The sequence below is a fragment of the Saccopteryx leptura genome, chromosome 3 (assembly GCF_036850995.1).
Source record: "Saccopteryx leptura isolate mSacLep1 chromosome 3, mSacLep1_pri_phased_curated, whole genome shotgun sequence".
NCBI classification, from domain to species: domain Eukaryota; kingdom Metazoa; phylum Chordata; class Mammalia; order Chiroptera; family Emballonuridae; genus Saccopteryx; species Saccopteryx leptura.
In genome coordinates, this window is record NC_089505.1 from 159,354,544 (window position 1) to 159,370,699 (window position 16,156).

Consider the following 16,156-nt stretch of genomic DNA (forward strand, 5'->3'; position numbering starts at 1 on the left):
CAATGGAAATTCACAGCATTGTCATATTCTACAATATCATTTCACCTTCATAAATGTTCTAAGATTTCACCTGATTGATTCCCTCTTGGGGCTGTGGCTGGAAACACTGGGCTTGAGAATTGTTGAGTTGGCTGATTGTACAAGCCTACAGCTTTAAGTCTAAATCATTCTCACCAGATCCCCTGGTGGAAGTATCATCCTTTTAAGAATAAGACTTCTCCTTAGTCAGAGCCTAGAGTTGAGGGGATGGAAAAGCATAAACATCCCCGTGGGTCACTGGGAATGGTATAAGTGGGGCCATTTCCATTTCTACCCTTTGGTTCAGACCCATGTGTTCTACAATTTGCAGACATAACACAATATAAGAGTCAAGTATTTGGGGAATAAACTGCCTCCTAGAGGATGGTACTCCATCATCACATGATATCATCACCACGCTGGCACCTCAGTTGTGCCTTTAAAAGACCTTTTATTCCATCACTCTATTAGGCAAAAAGTTTCTGGAGAGTGCAGTATGTGATAAGACCAGAAGATTATATGGTCATATACAGACTGCCATTTTATTTTAGGTAAGTCCCTCCCTTGGCCTGAGCAATATTATGTAAGATTATATAGACCCTTGGATAGTACTGCTGGCTGAATCCCTGTAGGCAGGAAATGCAAACCCATATTCAAAGTATATACCAATTCTGGTTGAGTCACTGCCCCTTTCAGAGTAAAAGGGGTCCAGTGTATTCAAATTGCTGCCATGTAACTGGTTAGTGTTCTCAAGGATTGGTGGCATATCAAGTTCTCACTTGATATTGGTCTCTACTGCTGGGAAGTTGGATATTTGTTAGCATCAGTTCTGATCAGTAACAGAAAGCTGAATACCATGTTTTGGGGCCCATGTGAGGCCTCCATCTCTGTTACTATAATTACTGTATTCATGAGTTCAATGTGCCAGCACTAGGATTGCTAGTGCCAAAGGATGGCTGACATCAACTGGCCAAGTCATACCCTCCACTGATTAGTCAGTGCCTCTTCCATAATTAATGCCCTTTGATAGATAGTATGCAATACTAAGACCTCCACATTTAATGCCCACTTCCACCATGACTTATGCCTAGGTCTTCATTTATAAAGATGGCTGAGCCTGACCAGGCAGTAGCACAGTGGATAGAGCATCAGACTGGGACTCAGAGGACCCAGGTTCAAAACCCTGAGGTCACTGGCTTAAGCACAGGCTCATCCAGCTTGAGCACGGAGTCACCAGCTTGGCGTGGGGTTGTTGGCTTGAGTGTGGGATCATAGACATGACCCCATAGTTGTTGGCTTGAGCCCAAGTTTGCTGGCTTGAGCAAGGGGTCACTCACTCTGCTGTAGCCCCCTGGTCAAGGCACATATGAGAAAGCAATCAATGAACAACTAAGGAGCCGCAATGAAGAATTGATGCTTCTTATTTCTCTCCCTTTCTGTTTGTCTGTCCCTATCTGTCACTCTCTCTCTGACTCCCTCTCTGCCTCTGTCAAATAAAAAAAAAAAAAAAGATGACTGAGTAACGAAATGGAGAAGCCAATGTCATTTAAAGAAGAATTTATTATTTATACGTCCTGAGAAAAGGGGACATGCCACACCATGCAAGGCCCTGAGGAAAGCATTAGGTTTTGGTCAGGAGGCAGAATCAGGAGCAAGCAGAAAGCCTACACCAGAGCCTTAATTAGAGTTTTCATGGGAAAGGCAAAGCAGGACTGAGTACAGTTTAGGATTGGCTTATTGGAATAATTCCCACAGGTTTGGGGGCATAAGAGCTGTTTCTAGATCTCTGGCTCTTGGCCATCTATTAACTTAAGGCAGGGGAAATACTGGCATGGTATGTAAGTTAGATAAAGGAGATGGTTAGATTATGCATGGGAGACATGCTCCCAAGTAAGTTTTCATCTTTAGGAATTAGCTACCCCTGGGAAGGGCAATCTCTCCCTAGGTTTGTAACTACCCACAATATCTCAAAACATCATAAGATACCGAAAATGAAAAACATGATTAAAACATACAGATCCATTCACAAGCCTCTTTCTTCTCCCCAACCTATCTTCCCAAGAGCCCGACCAACCAACCAAACCATTAACACATGAGTTTATATATATTCTTAGCTAGGGCCACTTTTCTTTCTATATAAAACAAACCCTTTGGTGCATGTCCTAAATCCTGACTCATTGGGAGGATTTCCCGATGCCACTGTCATCAAAGCTTCCCTCCTCTGTGGCCCCTGTTGGTTGATTTGCTGATACCTTTCTTGTGCCCTCTAGCCCTACCTAGATCTCGGATCTAACATTTCCATCTTACAATGGATTCCTACTACAGCTGAGTTGGTTCCCCAGACCCTATACTTGATGTTGTTTGATAGAAACCTGTTTATGATGTTGGCTCACTAGACCCTAATGCATGGTGGGTTTAATAGAAACCTGCTGGGCTTGCCAGACCCTAATGCTTAGATAAAAACCTGTTCATGGCCCTGGCTGGTTGGCTCAGCGGTAAAGCATCGGCCTGGCGTGCGGGGGACCTGGGTTCGATTCCCGGCCAGGGCACATGGGAGAAGCGCCCATTTGCTCCTCCACCCCTCCCCCACTCCTTCCTCTCTGACTCTCCCTTCCCCTCCCGCAGCCACGGCTCCGTTGGAGCAAGGATAGCTCGGGCGCTGGGGATGGCTCCTTGGCCTCTGCCCCAGGCGCTAGAGTGGCTCTGGTTGTGGCAGAGCGATGACCCGGAGGGGCAGAGCATCGCCCCCTGGTGGGCAGAGCATTGCCCCTGGTGGGCGTGCTGGGTGGATCCCGGTCGGGCGCATGCGGGAGTCTGTCTGACTGTCTCTCCCCGTTTCCAGCTTCAGAAAAATACAAAAAAAACCAAACCTGTTCATGATGAGCAGCTCTGGCCACAAAGTTCCTTGATGTCCCATAGACAGACATTTTCCTTTACTAAGACCCAGAACACACCAGGAGCTGTTATTTAAATCATGAATAATTCTTTGCTACAGATAACATGCTCTAAACCCTAGGAAACTATGTTGTAATTTTCCTGTTGGGGCTTGCTATAAGTCTTACATAGCATCTTCCCAATCAGAGACTCTCTTAATGAAATAGGGTCTGCTAATTCACGTGGCCCAAGCAGTAGAAATGTTTGTATCCCGCCTGGACCTGCAGCACAAGCTTTTACTACTCTGGGTCCCGCACAAAGCTGGAAGACTTGTCACCCAGTAAAAGGGTTGGACAGGTATTTCCACTGGAATATCCAGTGGTGGGATTCAAATAATTTAACAACTAGTTCTCTGCCCTAATGAGCATTTTAAGTATAAAAAAATGATATACCAAAAGGTAGTTTATGATTTCATGCATTTAATACTTAAATAAGGACAATAAAAGTGGTACACAAAACCAGATTATAAGAAAGAGTTTTAAAATAGTAATGAAATATATTAAATAATACCAGACCAAAAAAACCCCCAATAAAACTGTTATTTAAGTATTTTCATATTGCTTCTTAATTGGTGCCCTCACTTGCAGTTTTTTTCACCTGTAGATGGAATGAACATTAAATACTACAGGTGCTTAGAATAAACTGTTGCACAGATGAGCATTAAAAAAGAATAAGGAATGTAAATTTGTGATTTCCACATTGGGCAGCTGCCCCAGTGCCCACCTTAGAGAGAGCCCTGATTACAAGTGCCATTTCAACAACTGATTTGCCGAACTCAACACAAAGTTAGGTATCAGTTCTGCAGAACCGGTACGAACTGGCTGAATCCCACCCCTGGGAATATCCCATTAGAATATGATACCTCCAAAACCTGAAGAGACTTCCAGGCATTGAGCTTTTTTCTGAGTGGGAGAAAGTTTGAGATGTAGTAATGTGCTCTTTATTTTGGTAGAAATGTCCTGGAATGCCCTAGATCAAGTGTCATCAAACTTTTTATACATAGGGCCAGAGAGTAATTATTTTAAGCTTCGTGGGCCAAATAGTCTCTGTTACAACTACTCAATTCAGCCATTGTAGCAGGAAAGCAACCATACAATACATAAGCAAATGGGCCTCACTCTGTTCCAATAAAACTTTATTTACAAAATACAAGTAGTGAGACCGATTTTTCCAACTTCTACCCTAAACCATTCCTAAAACTTTACTAATATGGTGGTCCCCTTATTGGTTTCTCTACCATTCTCTGGAGCACAAACATCATTTCTTGCTTCTTCAGTGCAATTAGCATGATTATATCAGGGATATAATGGATCAATGTGATATTCTGTGAAGTACCCAGATGGTCAAGATCCCATATACAAACAGCAGGAGACTTAATGCAGACTTTGGGCAAGAGAACAAATGAATACTGTACATTGGTCCATCCCATGTGAATGGAAACTGCTTCTGTTCATCCTTCTTGATTTGAAAGTGATGGGCTTATCCAGTGCCCTTAGGATTCAGTCTCATGTATAAGCCTCCAGCTCCTGTATTACTGACTGAGTCTTTGCCATTCTTCTGGGCTATAATCCTTTTCCTCCCTGAATAGGCCCAGCATGTCTCTGTTGATTTATGAAGTAACTTGATTCTAATTATAGGTCTGGTGGCCAGGAGAGGAGGTGGGGATAGACATGGGGGTGGGGAGGCACTGTTCCTTTGCTAGGCAGAAGCCTCTGTTTTGTCTTCCAGCAAGCGGGAGCAGTGCTAGCTTTTAACAGGGTGAAATAGGCCAGAGAAGTCAGGGAAATCGGAAGAGTCGGGTTCCAGGTGCAATGATCAGGCCCCTGACCTCGGTGTGGCAGAACTGTCACTGTACCTTGGAACTCTGCTATTTTTACAGTTAAGTCTTGGCCTTGATCCTAAGATTTTTCTGACATAGGGCATAGATCTGTTTATACAGGATGGGGCAAAAATAGGTTTACAGTTATGTGTACGTAAAACACAGTTTATTCTTGCTTTTTTATGTATTAATTATTGTATTTTTTTCCATACGACTAACTGTGAACCTACTTTGTCCCACCCTGTGTGCTGCTGACAGGCCCTCTTGTTCTCATGCTTTGCCTTATACTGGCTATTAATCATCCTTAGCTTTTTTATTTTAGGTGAGAGGTGGAGAGATAGTGAAGCAGATTCCCACATGTGCCCCAACGAGGATCCACCCAGAAACCCCATCTGGGGCCGATGCTCAGGTACAAAGTTATTTTTAGCACCCAAGTCTGATGTACTCCAACAGAGCTATCCTCCGTGCCCAGCAGGCCATGCTTGAGCCAATCAAGCCACTGGCTATGGGAGGGAACAAGGGAGAGAGCGGGGAGAGGGAAGGAAGGAGAAACAGATGGTTGCTTCTCCTGTGTGCCCTGACTGAAAATCAAACCTGGGATGTCCATACACTGGGCTAACGCTCTATCCACTGAGCCACCAGCCAGGGCCCATCTTCAGCTTTTAATTCTTTCTACATGCTTTAGTGGTCCCCAGCAACACCGACCCAAATTTCATAGTCCTTGTAATAATTATTTCTCCCAAACTTCTCAAGCATCTAAGACATTGCTCCTGCCAGTGCATTGCCTTCCTCCAGTATCTTCTCCCAATTCCCCTCTGGTGAAAGTTTTAACAATTGCATGACTACAACATTTCATGGGCTCAATGAGTGGTCCAGCTCCACAAATCCCTTTGTAGAGTCTCCTTCCTAGAACTACTCCTGGTATCCCAGGATGGCTTGCTTGTGAAACCCACACTGAGACCCTGAGATTTTCATGCAGGTGGTTAACTGAGGAGTGCTCTCTGGAACAACAGCTGTGGGAAGTGAGGGAGGCAGGATTAGACAGAAAGAAGAAGATGAACTGGAACTGCAACAGAGGCCTCAGTCAATCAGGAGCTCTGGAGCTGGACTGTCCCTGCAGAGTCATCACAAAAGGGTCAGGATTCTGTATCTCCCATAATGACTAGCAGGGGAGTGAGTATAAACTTGGGTGAGACAGCTTCCTGTAGCCAAGGGCAATTCCTGGACAAGGATCTAGTCATAAGCCATCAGAGGCCAACCCGCTGGCATCTGAGTGCTCTGGTCCCGAGGGAGATCGGGGTGATGCGCCACATCTTTAGCAGGAGCTCTGCCACCCGCTTCATGGGGAAATACTACCACACAGTGAAGACGGCAGAGCAAGGAGTAGAGTGAGCCTGAGTCTTTGTGCTATCACCATGCACAGATCATTCTGGGAGAGTCTCTCAACTTCTTAAGTAAATAAAACACCCTTTCAATTTATGACATTCTTGGGTATTCTGAAACCAACAACATTCTAACTCACACACACATTATCTCAGATACTCTTCAGTTACTCTGAGGTAAATATTATTTTTATTCCCATTTCAAAATTAGAGCACTAAAATTTAGGGTAAAGTGTCCAAGATGACACAGCTGGAAATTTGTGGAGGCCAATCTAAAACTTAGCAGTATTTACATCTAAAGTTCATGATCTTCAACCTTTTATAAACATCTATGTGACAGCTGATCACACTGGAAGGGGATGTCACCATGCCCAGATATGAAGAGAAGAGCAGCATCTGTGTAACTAAAGATCTAACAGGTGCCTGAAGGGCTGCCCTGCAACGTTCACTGTCCCTACAACATTCACTGTCCCCTGACCTATTAGGGTGTGCTGAGTGGTTCACCCAAAATCCTTTGTTCACATCCTAATTGCCAGAACCTCTCAATGTGACACCATGTGGAAAAAAGGGGACTTTGTAGATGCCAGTACCTTTAGGATCTTGAGATGAAGAGGTCAACGGAGGTGCCAGCGGCTGAACCAGAAAGAGCAAGGACAGAATCTCCTCTAGAGCTCTCACAGCACGGTCCTGCCGACACCTTGCTTTTGGACTTCTGGCCTCCAGAACAAGGGAATAAATTTCTGTTGCTGTCCACACCCAGTTTGTGTTCATCTGTTCCAGCAGCCTCAGGAAACAAATACAGCTGGCATCCTCTTCTTTCATTCTAAATAGACTCATTTCCTTTTCTCTTATAAAGGTAATCAGTGTGCCTTTGTTCCAAGCTTGGCTGACTGTATTCCTTATGTGGTACATTTCTGTGGGAATGCTTTATACTTTAAGGATAGAATGTAAACTACTTCCTCAGGAGATGTTATGGCACCTCTAGGGATGTGAATGAGCACTTTCCTGAGAAGTAGGTCCATAGCCATTATATTCTCAATAGGGCCTCAGTAAGAGCCAAAAAAAGACTTGAAGAATTTCTGAGAAAGAGTTTGGGCAAATGGAAGAAGGAGAGGCAGCTGAATTCTTTGAGAAATAAGAAAAAAGGATATGAAAAATACAAAGATATTAAGTTTCAGATATTTAGAAGAAGGAAGAGCCCACTGTGTCTGGTTAAAAAGGCTTGAAATCCATGTCTTTAAAAAAGAAGCTTTGGTTTTCTCCTAAACGCAGGTGAGGAAGCAGAAGGTGCAGAGGATTTACAAAGGAGACATCCAAAGGCGAGAGCATGCCACCCGGAGTCTGAAGGAAAGGAAATGCTCTCTCCGGACAGAGGGTTAGGAGGTAGAGAGAAGTTAAGATTTCTGTAGTTAAATCCTACAGGCGATTGAAAAAGATGAAATGTCTTTTAATAGCAAATAAGTAAATGCTGTCACAAAAGAGTTATTTCTATTGGGGAGCATAAAGGAGAAAGAGCAAACTACTAAAAGTAAAGAATGGTATGACCTTCAGTCTGCCTTTTTTAAGGAAAAGGAACAGGACACGTTTTCTGAGCCTGTCTCAGTGGGAAGTTATAAGATGGGATTGAGAGGATTTGGAACAAGTCTTAGAACCTTGGCTGCCAAAACCGCAAGCCCCAAACAGTGGCTACTCCTCTGAGGACTAGGCAAACTGCCTCCCAGGTGGTAAATGCACCTGCATTATCCCCCATGCAAGACTTGAGATGGGGTGGGGGTGAAAATGGAGAGAGAGGAGGGGAGCATGTTGTGAGAGCAGTTCTGCTTCCCAGAGAATTGGACACAGTCTGTGTAGCCATCCACAACAAAATAAGAAAATGTTTGATACAAGTACCTCCCAAGTGTTTACAGCTCCCTCTGCCAGCCCTGAAAGGAGCAGAGGAAACCCCAAGCCTGTTAGAGTACCATCCTAACATAGGTCAACAGCTTTCACAAAACAGGAGCCTGGGTGGAAATTCAGACTACAGGCTCACCTGTCCCACACCTGGGATATAACTTCTGGGGTATAATAGCTTACTGCAACCTAGTACAATAAATGTTTTAAGAGCTCAGAAGCAAATGCGGATATGTATAAAACGGGCCACCATTTCTAGGATTCTGCTCTAACAGGCATTTTTTCTCTGAAGTCAGTACAGTGTTCCTGCAACTTACATGACCAAGATAATATCAGTACAAAGGGCCTCATTAAGTTTCTTGTTCTTGTTTGCTTGTTTAGAAAAAATCATGTTAGACTCTAAATTCTTCTTTGAACTAAATTATCAAATCAGCAGAGGAATAAAATGTACTAGTCATTGGGCCATGCATATTACGTGATGTAGAAGCACATTTTGTTACATGAGTACCCAATATAGCAGAAAACTTTCCTCATCAAATGATTTCATCCTTTTATCTCATGTTCTTTCAAGCACTAGCTGGTGAATGGCCTCCAGCATCTTCTAGGGTTCACCGCTCTCAGACCTCCCACCTCTTACCCTACCCACAGAATCCAGTGATGACTTTCTACTTGGGTCTAATAACCGATGAAAAAAATGTCAGGATATTTCTTTTAACAAACGCGTACGGAAATTTCTATCTGCCAGGCATAAATACTATCAAGGCGCTTTATAAATGTTAACCCATTTAATCCCCCAAAACTCTATGAGGTAGGTTCTATTTTCACCCCCAATCATACATGAGAAAACTTGTCATATAACTAGTAAGAGGTGGGACCAGGATTTCAATGAGTCTGTGAAATTAAACATGATACTATGCTACCTTAAGTAGTAATAGTATAAAGGTGAATGAAGCAGAATTATCAAATTATACTAAGTGTTCATATGCATGCATTTATTAACAATGGAGATTTTTAAAAAAATTTAATAAATGGAGTTTTCTAACGGAAGGAGGTTATCTAGAATGTTATGTAGACAGGTTTTCATATGGGTATCTAAAATTATAGTTTATGGCGCTTTATTATATATACAATAGTAGAGTTAGTCAATTGATATAATCACCACTCCAATTTGTAGCCATCATCAATTATATTTATTTCTCTGCTTATATAGGTAATAAATGTTCATATTTGGAAGATTCAGAAAGGCACATGGCCAAAAATAATCACTCATAATTCTACCCTCCAGAAATCATCACCACTGATATTTCCATATATAGTCTCTCGTCTTCTTTCTATACGTGTATGCATCCCCCAGTGTAATAGCTTCCATTAAATGTGCCTCTATGGAACGAAGTGATGCATTAGTCAAAGAACACAATGTATACTTCTTTTTTCATGGCCCCAGTGTGTACTAAATATTCTCTAAACATTGTATAAGTCATAAAATGAATACATTAAGATTACAAAGTGTTTTTAAGAGTAGTAATAAACTAGAGCATTCTTAAAAATTCAAATATTTGGTCTAATTGAAGCCACAATGGTGATATAGTTCATAATATGATTTTGTCATTACATTTTCTGCACTACCTAGAAGCAAAGTTTTAGCATCAGTAGAATGAAAACAATACTTGCTTTTTAAACTTCTGCATAAATTAATCGATAAGACACAAACATTACTTCATGATTATTTTCTTAGTGAATTGATTACAAAGCTTCTCTAAGACAGGCAGTCACAACTAAAAAGAAATACTAATTTGTGATTGTTGTAATACTGCTCAGCATTTGTGAAATAAACTGTATTCACAAAGCATTTTATAATTACTAGTCATAAAATACCCTAATGAGCTAGGTGTAATAGAATTCTTTCATACAAGAGGGAAATGCACAATCTAAATGATACTAGATTGAAAATTGGTATGGCTACATGCTATGATTTCCAGCACTGCAAGTAGTTGAAGGAATTCCTCAGCTGAGATTGGACTCCAACTGGTGGCTACAATGTCACAGCTTCGAAGCCAGCTTCCTCTTGACTGTACCAGTAATTCTGCCATATGGATTGTCTGACGGTAGCAAGACCTGCAGAAAACCACATTGTTAACTTCAGATACATTAAGAGAGACCTCTCTCTCCTTTATTCTATGAATCCATGTTAAATCAACAACAGAAACAGCAACTTGCTAAACAGGAAAATGTGTACGCCCTACAATCGAGTTTCTTCAAGCATGGTAATGACTTATTTTTCTGGCAACAGTTGAGAAATGATTCTGTTTTCCAGGAAATTCAAGAGTTTTAGAAAAATTTAAATCGTTGGGATAGAAATACCTCTCAAATGTATTACATATCCTTGCCTTCTAAACAGAGTGCAGTGAACATCATTTGGCCTTGGCTTGATGGCTCACTTTGGACATCAGTCACTGTCCAGTGCTCTAACACCGCCATGCCCTCAGGAGCACTTGGGGCCACAGGGCTTTTAGCCCAGTGCTCAATGGCTCCAGACAGCTGTGCAGTTAGAGTTCTTCTTCTCATCCTGTCATTTGTCACTGCTCTGCTGCGTCAGCATGCCCTGACTTCCTGCTTCTCACGTGCTGTCTCCACGTTGTACACACCTGCTGTGTGAGGGCCTGAGAGGGGCTCCAGCCGTCCCCAAAGTGCGGACACAGCCAGTCAGGTTCCTTTATGTGGAGTCCTGACCCCCCCCAAAAAAAAAAATCACAGGGTTTTTTGCCTTCAGGTCCCCTGCTGGACTCCAGGAGGGAGTCGCCAGACTGACTTCTTAGAGCAAGGGACACTGTGGCCTCAGCCCATGGGCAGGCCTTTGAGCTGGGGTCAGGTTAGTGTCAAGGACCCTGAGGAGACCCTCTTCTCTGTGGGTGGGAGTGGGGTGGACGGATCTGAACTAAGCATTGCTCTCTCTAGTCATGGTTCCTTAGCCTTTTTCTGTGTGGGGCACATTCATTTCACCATTGGTGGGCATAGCCAAGAATACTTTTAGGTACCTCTCCTTGAGAAGATAATCATTTAAAAATTCTTTCCATCCTAATTAACAGCATTCTGCTGATAAATATCCTTTCCTTCCTCTGCAGTATGCTGTGCCTCCCCCAACCCTCAGCGGAATGGCCAGGGTGTGGGGTCATGGGGTCATGGCTGCCCTCTGCAGCCCGGCCCTGTGTCGGCCATGGCAGGCAGGCACTGAGCGCGACCTCTGCTCCCCAGGGCTGCCTCAGCCTCCACATGCAGCTGTGGTGTGCACAGCCTGGTGGAGCCACCAGAATACCCTGCAGACCAAGGAAACAAGGTGCAGGGCCAGAAGGAGTGTGTCTAATAAGGCTACTGACCTGGGGTGGCAGAATTGGGGGTGGGACCTTCTGGACTCCTTCATTGTCTTTGTTCACCAAAGGACATGAGTCTGTGACAGCACACCATGCTCACAGGTGGCCCTCCCTACCCAGTTCCTTCCACATACTAAAGGAAGCTACCAGAATGGCATTTTCCATATTCTAGAAGCCTGTAGAAGAATGGATCAAATACAGGAATCCCACCATTCTGAAAGTGGTCCAAGAGGAGAGGGACAGTTCTTTGTCCCAGGACTGGCTACAGTGGGCTACCTGTCAGGACCTCAGGCTGTCCCATCAGACACACCGACTCGGTTTAACCTTCTGCCAGGGCTAAAAATAAGCCAGTCTTAGCAAGAGCTTTCTCAAGATGTGGCTTCCTTTCAAAACATGAATTTCCCCCTTCTGTAACTGCAAGTGGAAACACAAATACGCTTTCATCTTTTTTGTGTACATTGGATGCTTACTGAATTGACTACTTAATCAAAAGTTAGAGATGACGGGAGAGATGAAAAGAGAAGCTTTTCTTTTCTCCTTATCACCTCGTGGTGGGAAAACAGGGAAGCTGTGGCCTTGTTTGGCACTTTCAGAGAAAGCAAGCTCAGAGCTGCTTCCTCGGGCACACTCTGTTCTCTCTCTGCCTTTCACTGTCTGTGAATTCCAGCCCTTCCCTATAATCACTAGTCCACCCTCAGGGTACTCAAGCCACAGGTATTGAGAAGTCCAGAATTTCAGGGCTCTAATCAGCGACAACTATAAAATATTCCATAAGCAACAGCTCTTAAGACTTTTGGCCCCTCCTGCAGCCAAGGTTCCATTGGAGCAAAGTTGGCCCGGGCCCTGGGGATGGTTCTGTGGCCTCTGCCTCAGGCGCTAGAATGGCTCTGGTTGCGGCAGAGCGACGCCCCCTGGTGGGCGTGCCGGGTGGATCCTGGTTGGGCACATGCGGGAGTTTGTCTGACTGCCTCCCCGTTTCCAACTTCAGAAAAATACAAAATAAATAAACAAACAAACAAATAAATAAAAATTAAAAAAAGAGTTTTGGTCAGTAATATTATCATCCCAAGTGTATAAAGAGGGCTAGGAGAAGAAATGTATTTTAAGGATTTTTAAAGGTCTTACCTCGTCCTTGTTGATCAGTCCCATTTTAGACATGTCTATGTTAAAGTAGTGAATATTTGGCAGGCTGATTTCTATATCTTCTATCTGGAAACCACAATAATATACATCACACATTGGGCAACTGTGAACCTATCTCTCTGCCACTCCCCCCTCCCACACCTGCCCACCAGTCCGTATCGGTCTCTGAGACAACCTCTGATGTTCCTCTACTGCCCGACACTGTTCTCTGTTACGAGATGGTGGACCCAGTCTTCTTCTCTTCACGTACGAAAACTGCTTCTCAGAAAAGCGAGAGCTTCTTGGATCAGAAACTAGGGAGACCTGTTCAGCATCTAACTGGCCTCTGGGGGCTGGCCAGTCAGTCTCCTACACCCCTCCTCATCCCACCCCACCTCTCCAGGCCTTTCCCAGCACGTGTGGGCCCTGGGGTAAGAGTATAATGGGAGGCCCACCTACCAGATGTCTACAGATTTAAAAGTTATAAATCAAGCTAAAAAAAAAGCTTTTGAGTGAAATATGCTCTATCCCTCTAACTTGGCAAATATACCTTCATAACAATGTGGAAGGCTAGGTTCTAATTTAAATTTCTCCGACCCCTTTCAGTGCCGTGCCAGGACGTGGTGGTGTGGGAGGAGTCAGCCCTCAGCCCTGGCCCCTCCATTTTCTTTCCTGTTCTTGGTTGAGTGGATACCTCGGCTAGCATATTAAGTCCCATCCACCCCTGCAAACATCTCACTTGTTGCCCCCTCTCAGGCCTAAGGTGCCCACACTGATGACATGACCTGCGCCCCAGAGGGTGAGTCTAAGGAAGAGACATGCTCAGTTTTGAGAATTAGCTTCAGGGTTATTTGGGAAGGAAATTCTGGATTATGGGTATCCCAAAAAAGCCTGGAGGGGATGCATGGGCTCCTGGAGGGAGTTTAGCCTCGGTCCCACTGACCTTTCCTCCAGTGGAAAGAAGCACAGCCAGGAGGCCTGAAGCAACCCCGCAGTGCTGGGCCAGGGCTCCTGCCCAGGTCAGGAGGACTCTTTCTTAGTGCAGGCCCATTTTTCCCGATTTCTGCAACAGCCTTTCAACAGTTCTTGTTCACTGTCCCTTTAATTTATTACACTTCCTTCAGACTGACTTTTCTGGAGGGCAGATCTGGTGGCACCATACCCTGCTTAAACCCGTAAGCGGTTCCTGAGAGCCTTCAGGAAAAAGCAGAGGCTATAAGTATGACCACACAAGCCTCCTGATCAGTTTTTGCCTTATCTCCAGGCACACAGAAAGATGCTCCCTGTGGAGCTTCATATATGGCAGACCCTCAACTGAAATGGCTATTCCATGCTGCCTCCTGTCTTCATACCTACCCTGCTCCATCACTTTTGAGTGTGAACCTGGATGACCTCCATGTGTCTCTTAAGATGCAACTCAAATACTTCTCCCTCTAGAAAGCCTGGCTGGCCCTAACCCTATTTCTGAGTTTGCTGCCTTCTTCTGTTATTTCCATAATACTCTATTCTCTATTGTATTGTTAGTTTACTTATTTTCTTCTTTCATTGAATGATTAGATCTTTGAGGGTAGGGACCATGTTCAATTTATCTTTGTATTCCTCGTGTTTTGAGAGAGACATAATAATGCTTCAGTAATATCAAATAGATGGATGAATGGATGAACGGATGAATGGAACCTCTCTGCATCCATCCTTCATTCTCTGGATCTCCTGCAACATACACTGTTGGTCTAACTCTCTCTCCTGCAGGGCATCTGAGTGTCCTGAATATGAGGCTTACATTGTGGCAGGTTGAAGAGACTCAAAGAATTTTCAGCAAAACTAAGGAACTCTAGCAGTGGCCTGTGTTTTCAGGTTGGACAGATTTTTCCATTTTTTGCTCTCTTCTCACTTGCTATAACAAGCTTTTGAACAACAACAGATGTCCTTTTTCATGTGTCTTCCACTTTCCTATTTTAACTCTCCGCTCTTTCTCAGAGCTGACAGGAGACACAAGTTCTCTCAGTCCACAGAGTGGCAAGCAATACAACGTACCTCAGGAGCCTGGCTCAGGGAGAGCACCTGGATGTCATAGAGGGTCTTCTGGACGGAAGGGGAGTACTCGCCTTTGTCATAGGGTCCAGCAAATTTCTCCAAGACAATGTTCCGAACAGTGTCCCTAAAACACAGAAAAGAGAACTAAAAACTCATCATGGGAGTTAAGAAGCAGTGACCTTACTGTCCCTCAAAACAAATTTTTGTTGTTGAGATATATATATATTTGTATTTTTCTGAAGTGAGAAGCAGGGAGGCAGAGAGACAGACTCCCAGACTCCCACATGCACCCGACCGGGATCCACCCAGCATGCCCAGCAGGGGGCGATGCTCTGCCCATCCAGAGCATTGCTCCATTGCAACCATAGACATTCTAGTGCCTGAGGGAGAGGTCATGGAGCCATCCTCAGCACCCAGACCAACTTTACTCCAATGGAGCCTTGGCTGTGGGAGGGGAAAAGAGACAGAGAGGAAGGAGAGGGGGAAGGGTGGAGAAGCAGACGGGCGCTTCTCCTGTGTGCCCTGGCTGGATATCAAACCCAGGACTTCCACAGGCCAGGCCAGTGCTCTACTACTGATCCATTCGGCCAGGGCTATTGTTGATTTTTGAAGAAATTAATATCTTGTAATATATTTAAAAAATCCCACTTCCCATTCCCTTATACACACACATACACACACACACACACACACACACATACACACTGCCATTCAACAAACATATTGAGCATCATTAGGCTATCTTCACAGTCTGGCACCAGGGCACAGTGGGAATTCCAGGGTAAATCGTCCTCCATGTCTACGCAGATGACTCCCAAGTACTCTAGTGCTCTCACTGCTCAGCTTGGCTGGTTTCTTGAATTGTTAGGTTTTAGGGGGGTTTTCTCTGCATTAAATATTTTATGTGATTACTTCACTGAAGTCTCTAAATATACCTGAAGCAGGTACTATTTTTATCCCCAATTTAGAGATGAGGAGCTTTTTAGTCTGAGCTTAAAAAGTGAAATGATCAACTTCAGATCCTTCTCTTCAGTTGGATGCCCGATTGCACCCTGACTCGGGCATGCTCAAGTTTGCACTCTTTTCAACATAAATGCATCAGGCTGCTGCCCGTGGGAAACACTTGAAATAAAAAAAGGTAAAATAAGGCCTTGGCTGGTTGGTTCAGTGGATAGAGTGTTGACCCAGTGTATGGACATCCTGGGTTGGATTCCTGGTGAAGGCACACAAGAGAAGCAAACAATCTGCTTCTCTTCCCCTTCCTCTCCCCCTTCTCTCTCTCTCTTCCCATCCCACAACCAATGGCTCGATTGGTTCAAGCATTGGCCCCAGGCACTGAGGATAGCTCAGTCCAAGCACCTCAGCTTCAGGTGCTGAAGATAGCTCTGTTGATTCAAGCATCAGCCCCAGACAGGGTGGCCAGGTGGATCCCAGTTGGAGCGCATGTGGGTGTCTGTCTCACTATCTCCCCTCCTCTCACTTAAAAAAAAAAGGCAAAATAAGATTGAAGTGAGGTTCTCTTTAAGCATTTTCCAACCTATCATATAAACAAAGGAGAAGAGCAAAGCTGGACCAGTGGGAACAAGCAC

At 44.2% G+C, this 16,156-nt stretch overlaps 2 protein-coding genes across 2 annotated transcripts in view; one reads left to right on the top strand and one right to left on the bottom strand.

Moving 5' to 3' along the window:
- The window catches only part of SAMD13 (sterile alpha motif domain containing 13), a 91,427-nt gene that overhangs the window by 57,850 nt on the left and 17,421 nt on the right, over positions 1 to 16,156 (top strand). The window lies entirely within an intron of this gene.
- Positions 9,211 to 16,156, bottom strand: part of LOC136400278 (uricase) — a 29,849-nt gene continuing 22,903 nt past the window's right edge. Inside the window, exons 6-8 of the mRNA XM_066376664.1 lie at positions 14,568 to 14,691; positions 12,537 to 12,620; positions 9,211 to 10,158 (exon numbers count right to left, since the gene is read on the bottom strand). Coding sequence (XP_066232761.1) covers positions 10,084 to 10,158; positions 12,537 to 12,620; positions 14,568 to 14,691 — 283 coding nt within the window. The 3' untranslated portion in view covers positions 9,211 to 10,083. The remainder of the gene's footprint in view (positions 10,159 to 12,536; positions 12,621 to 14,567; positions 14,692 to 16,156) is intronic.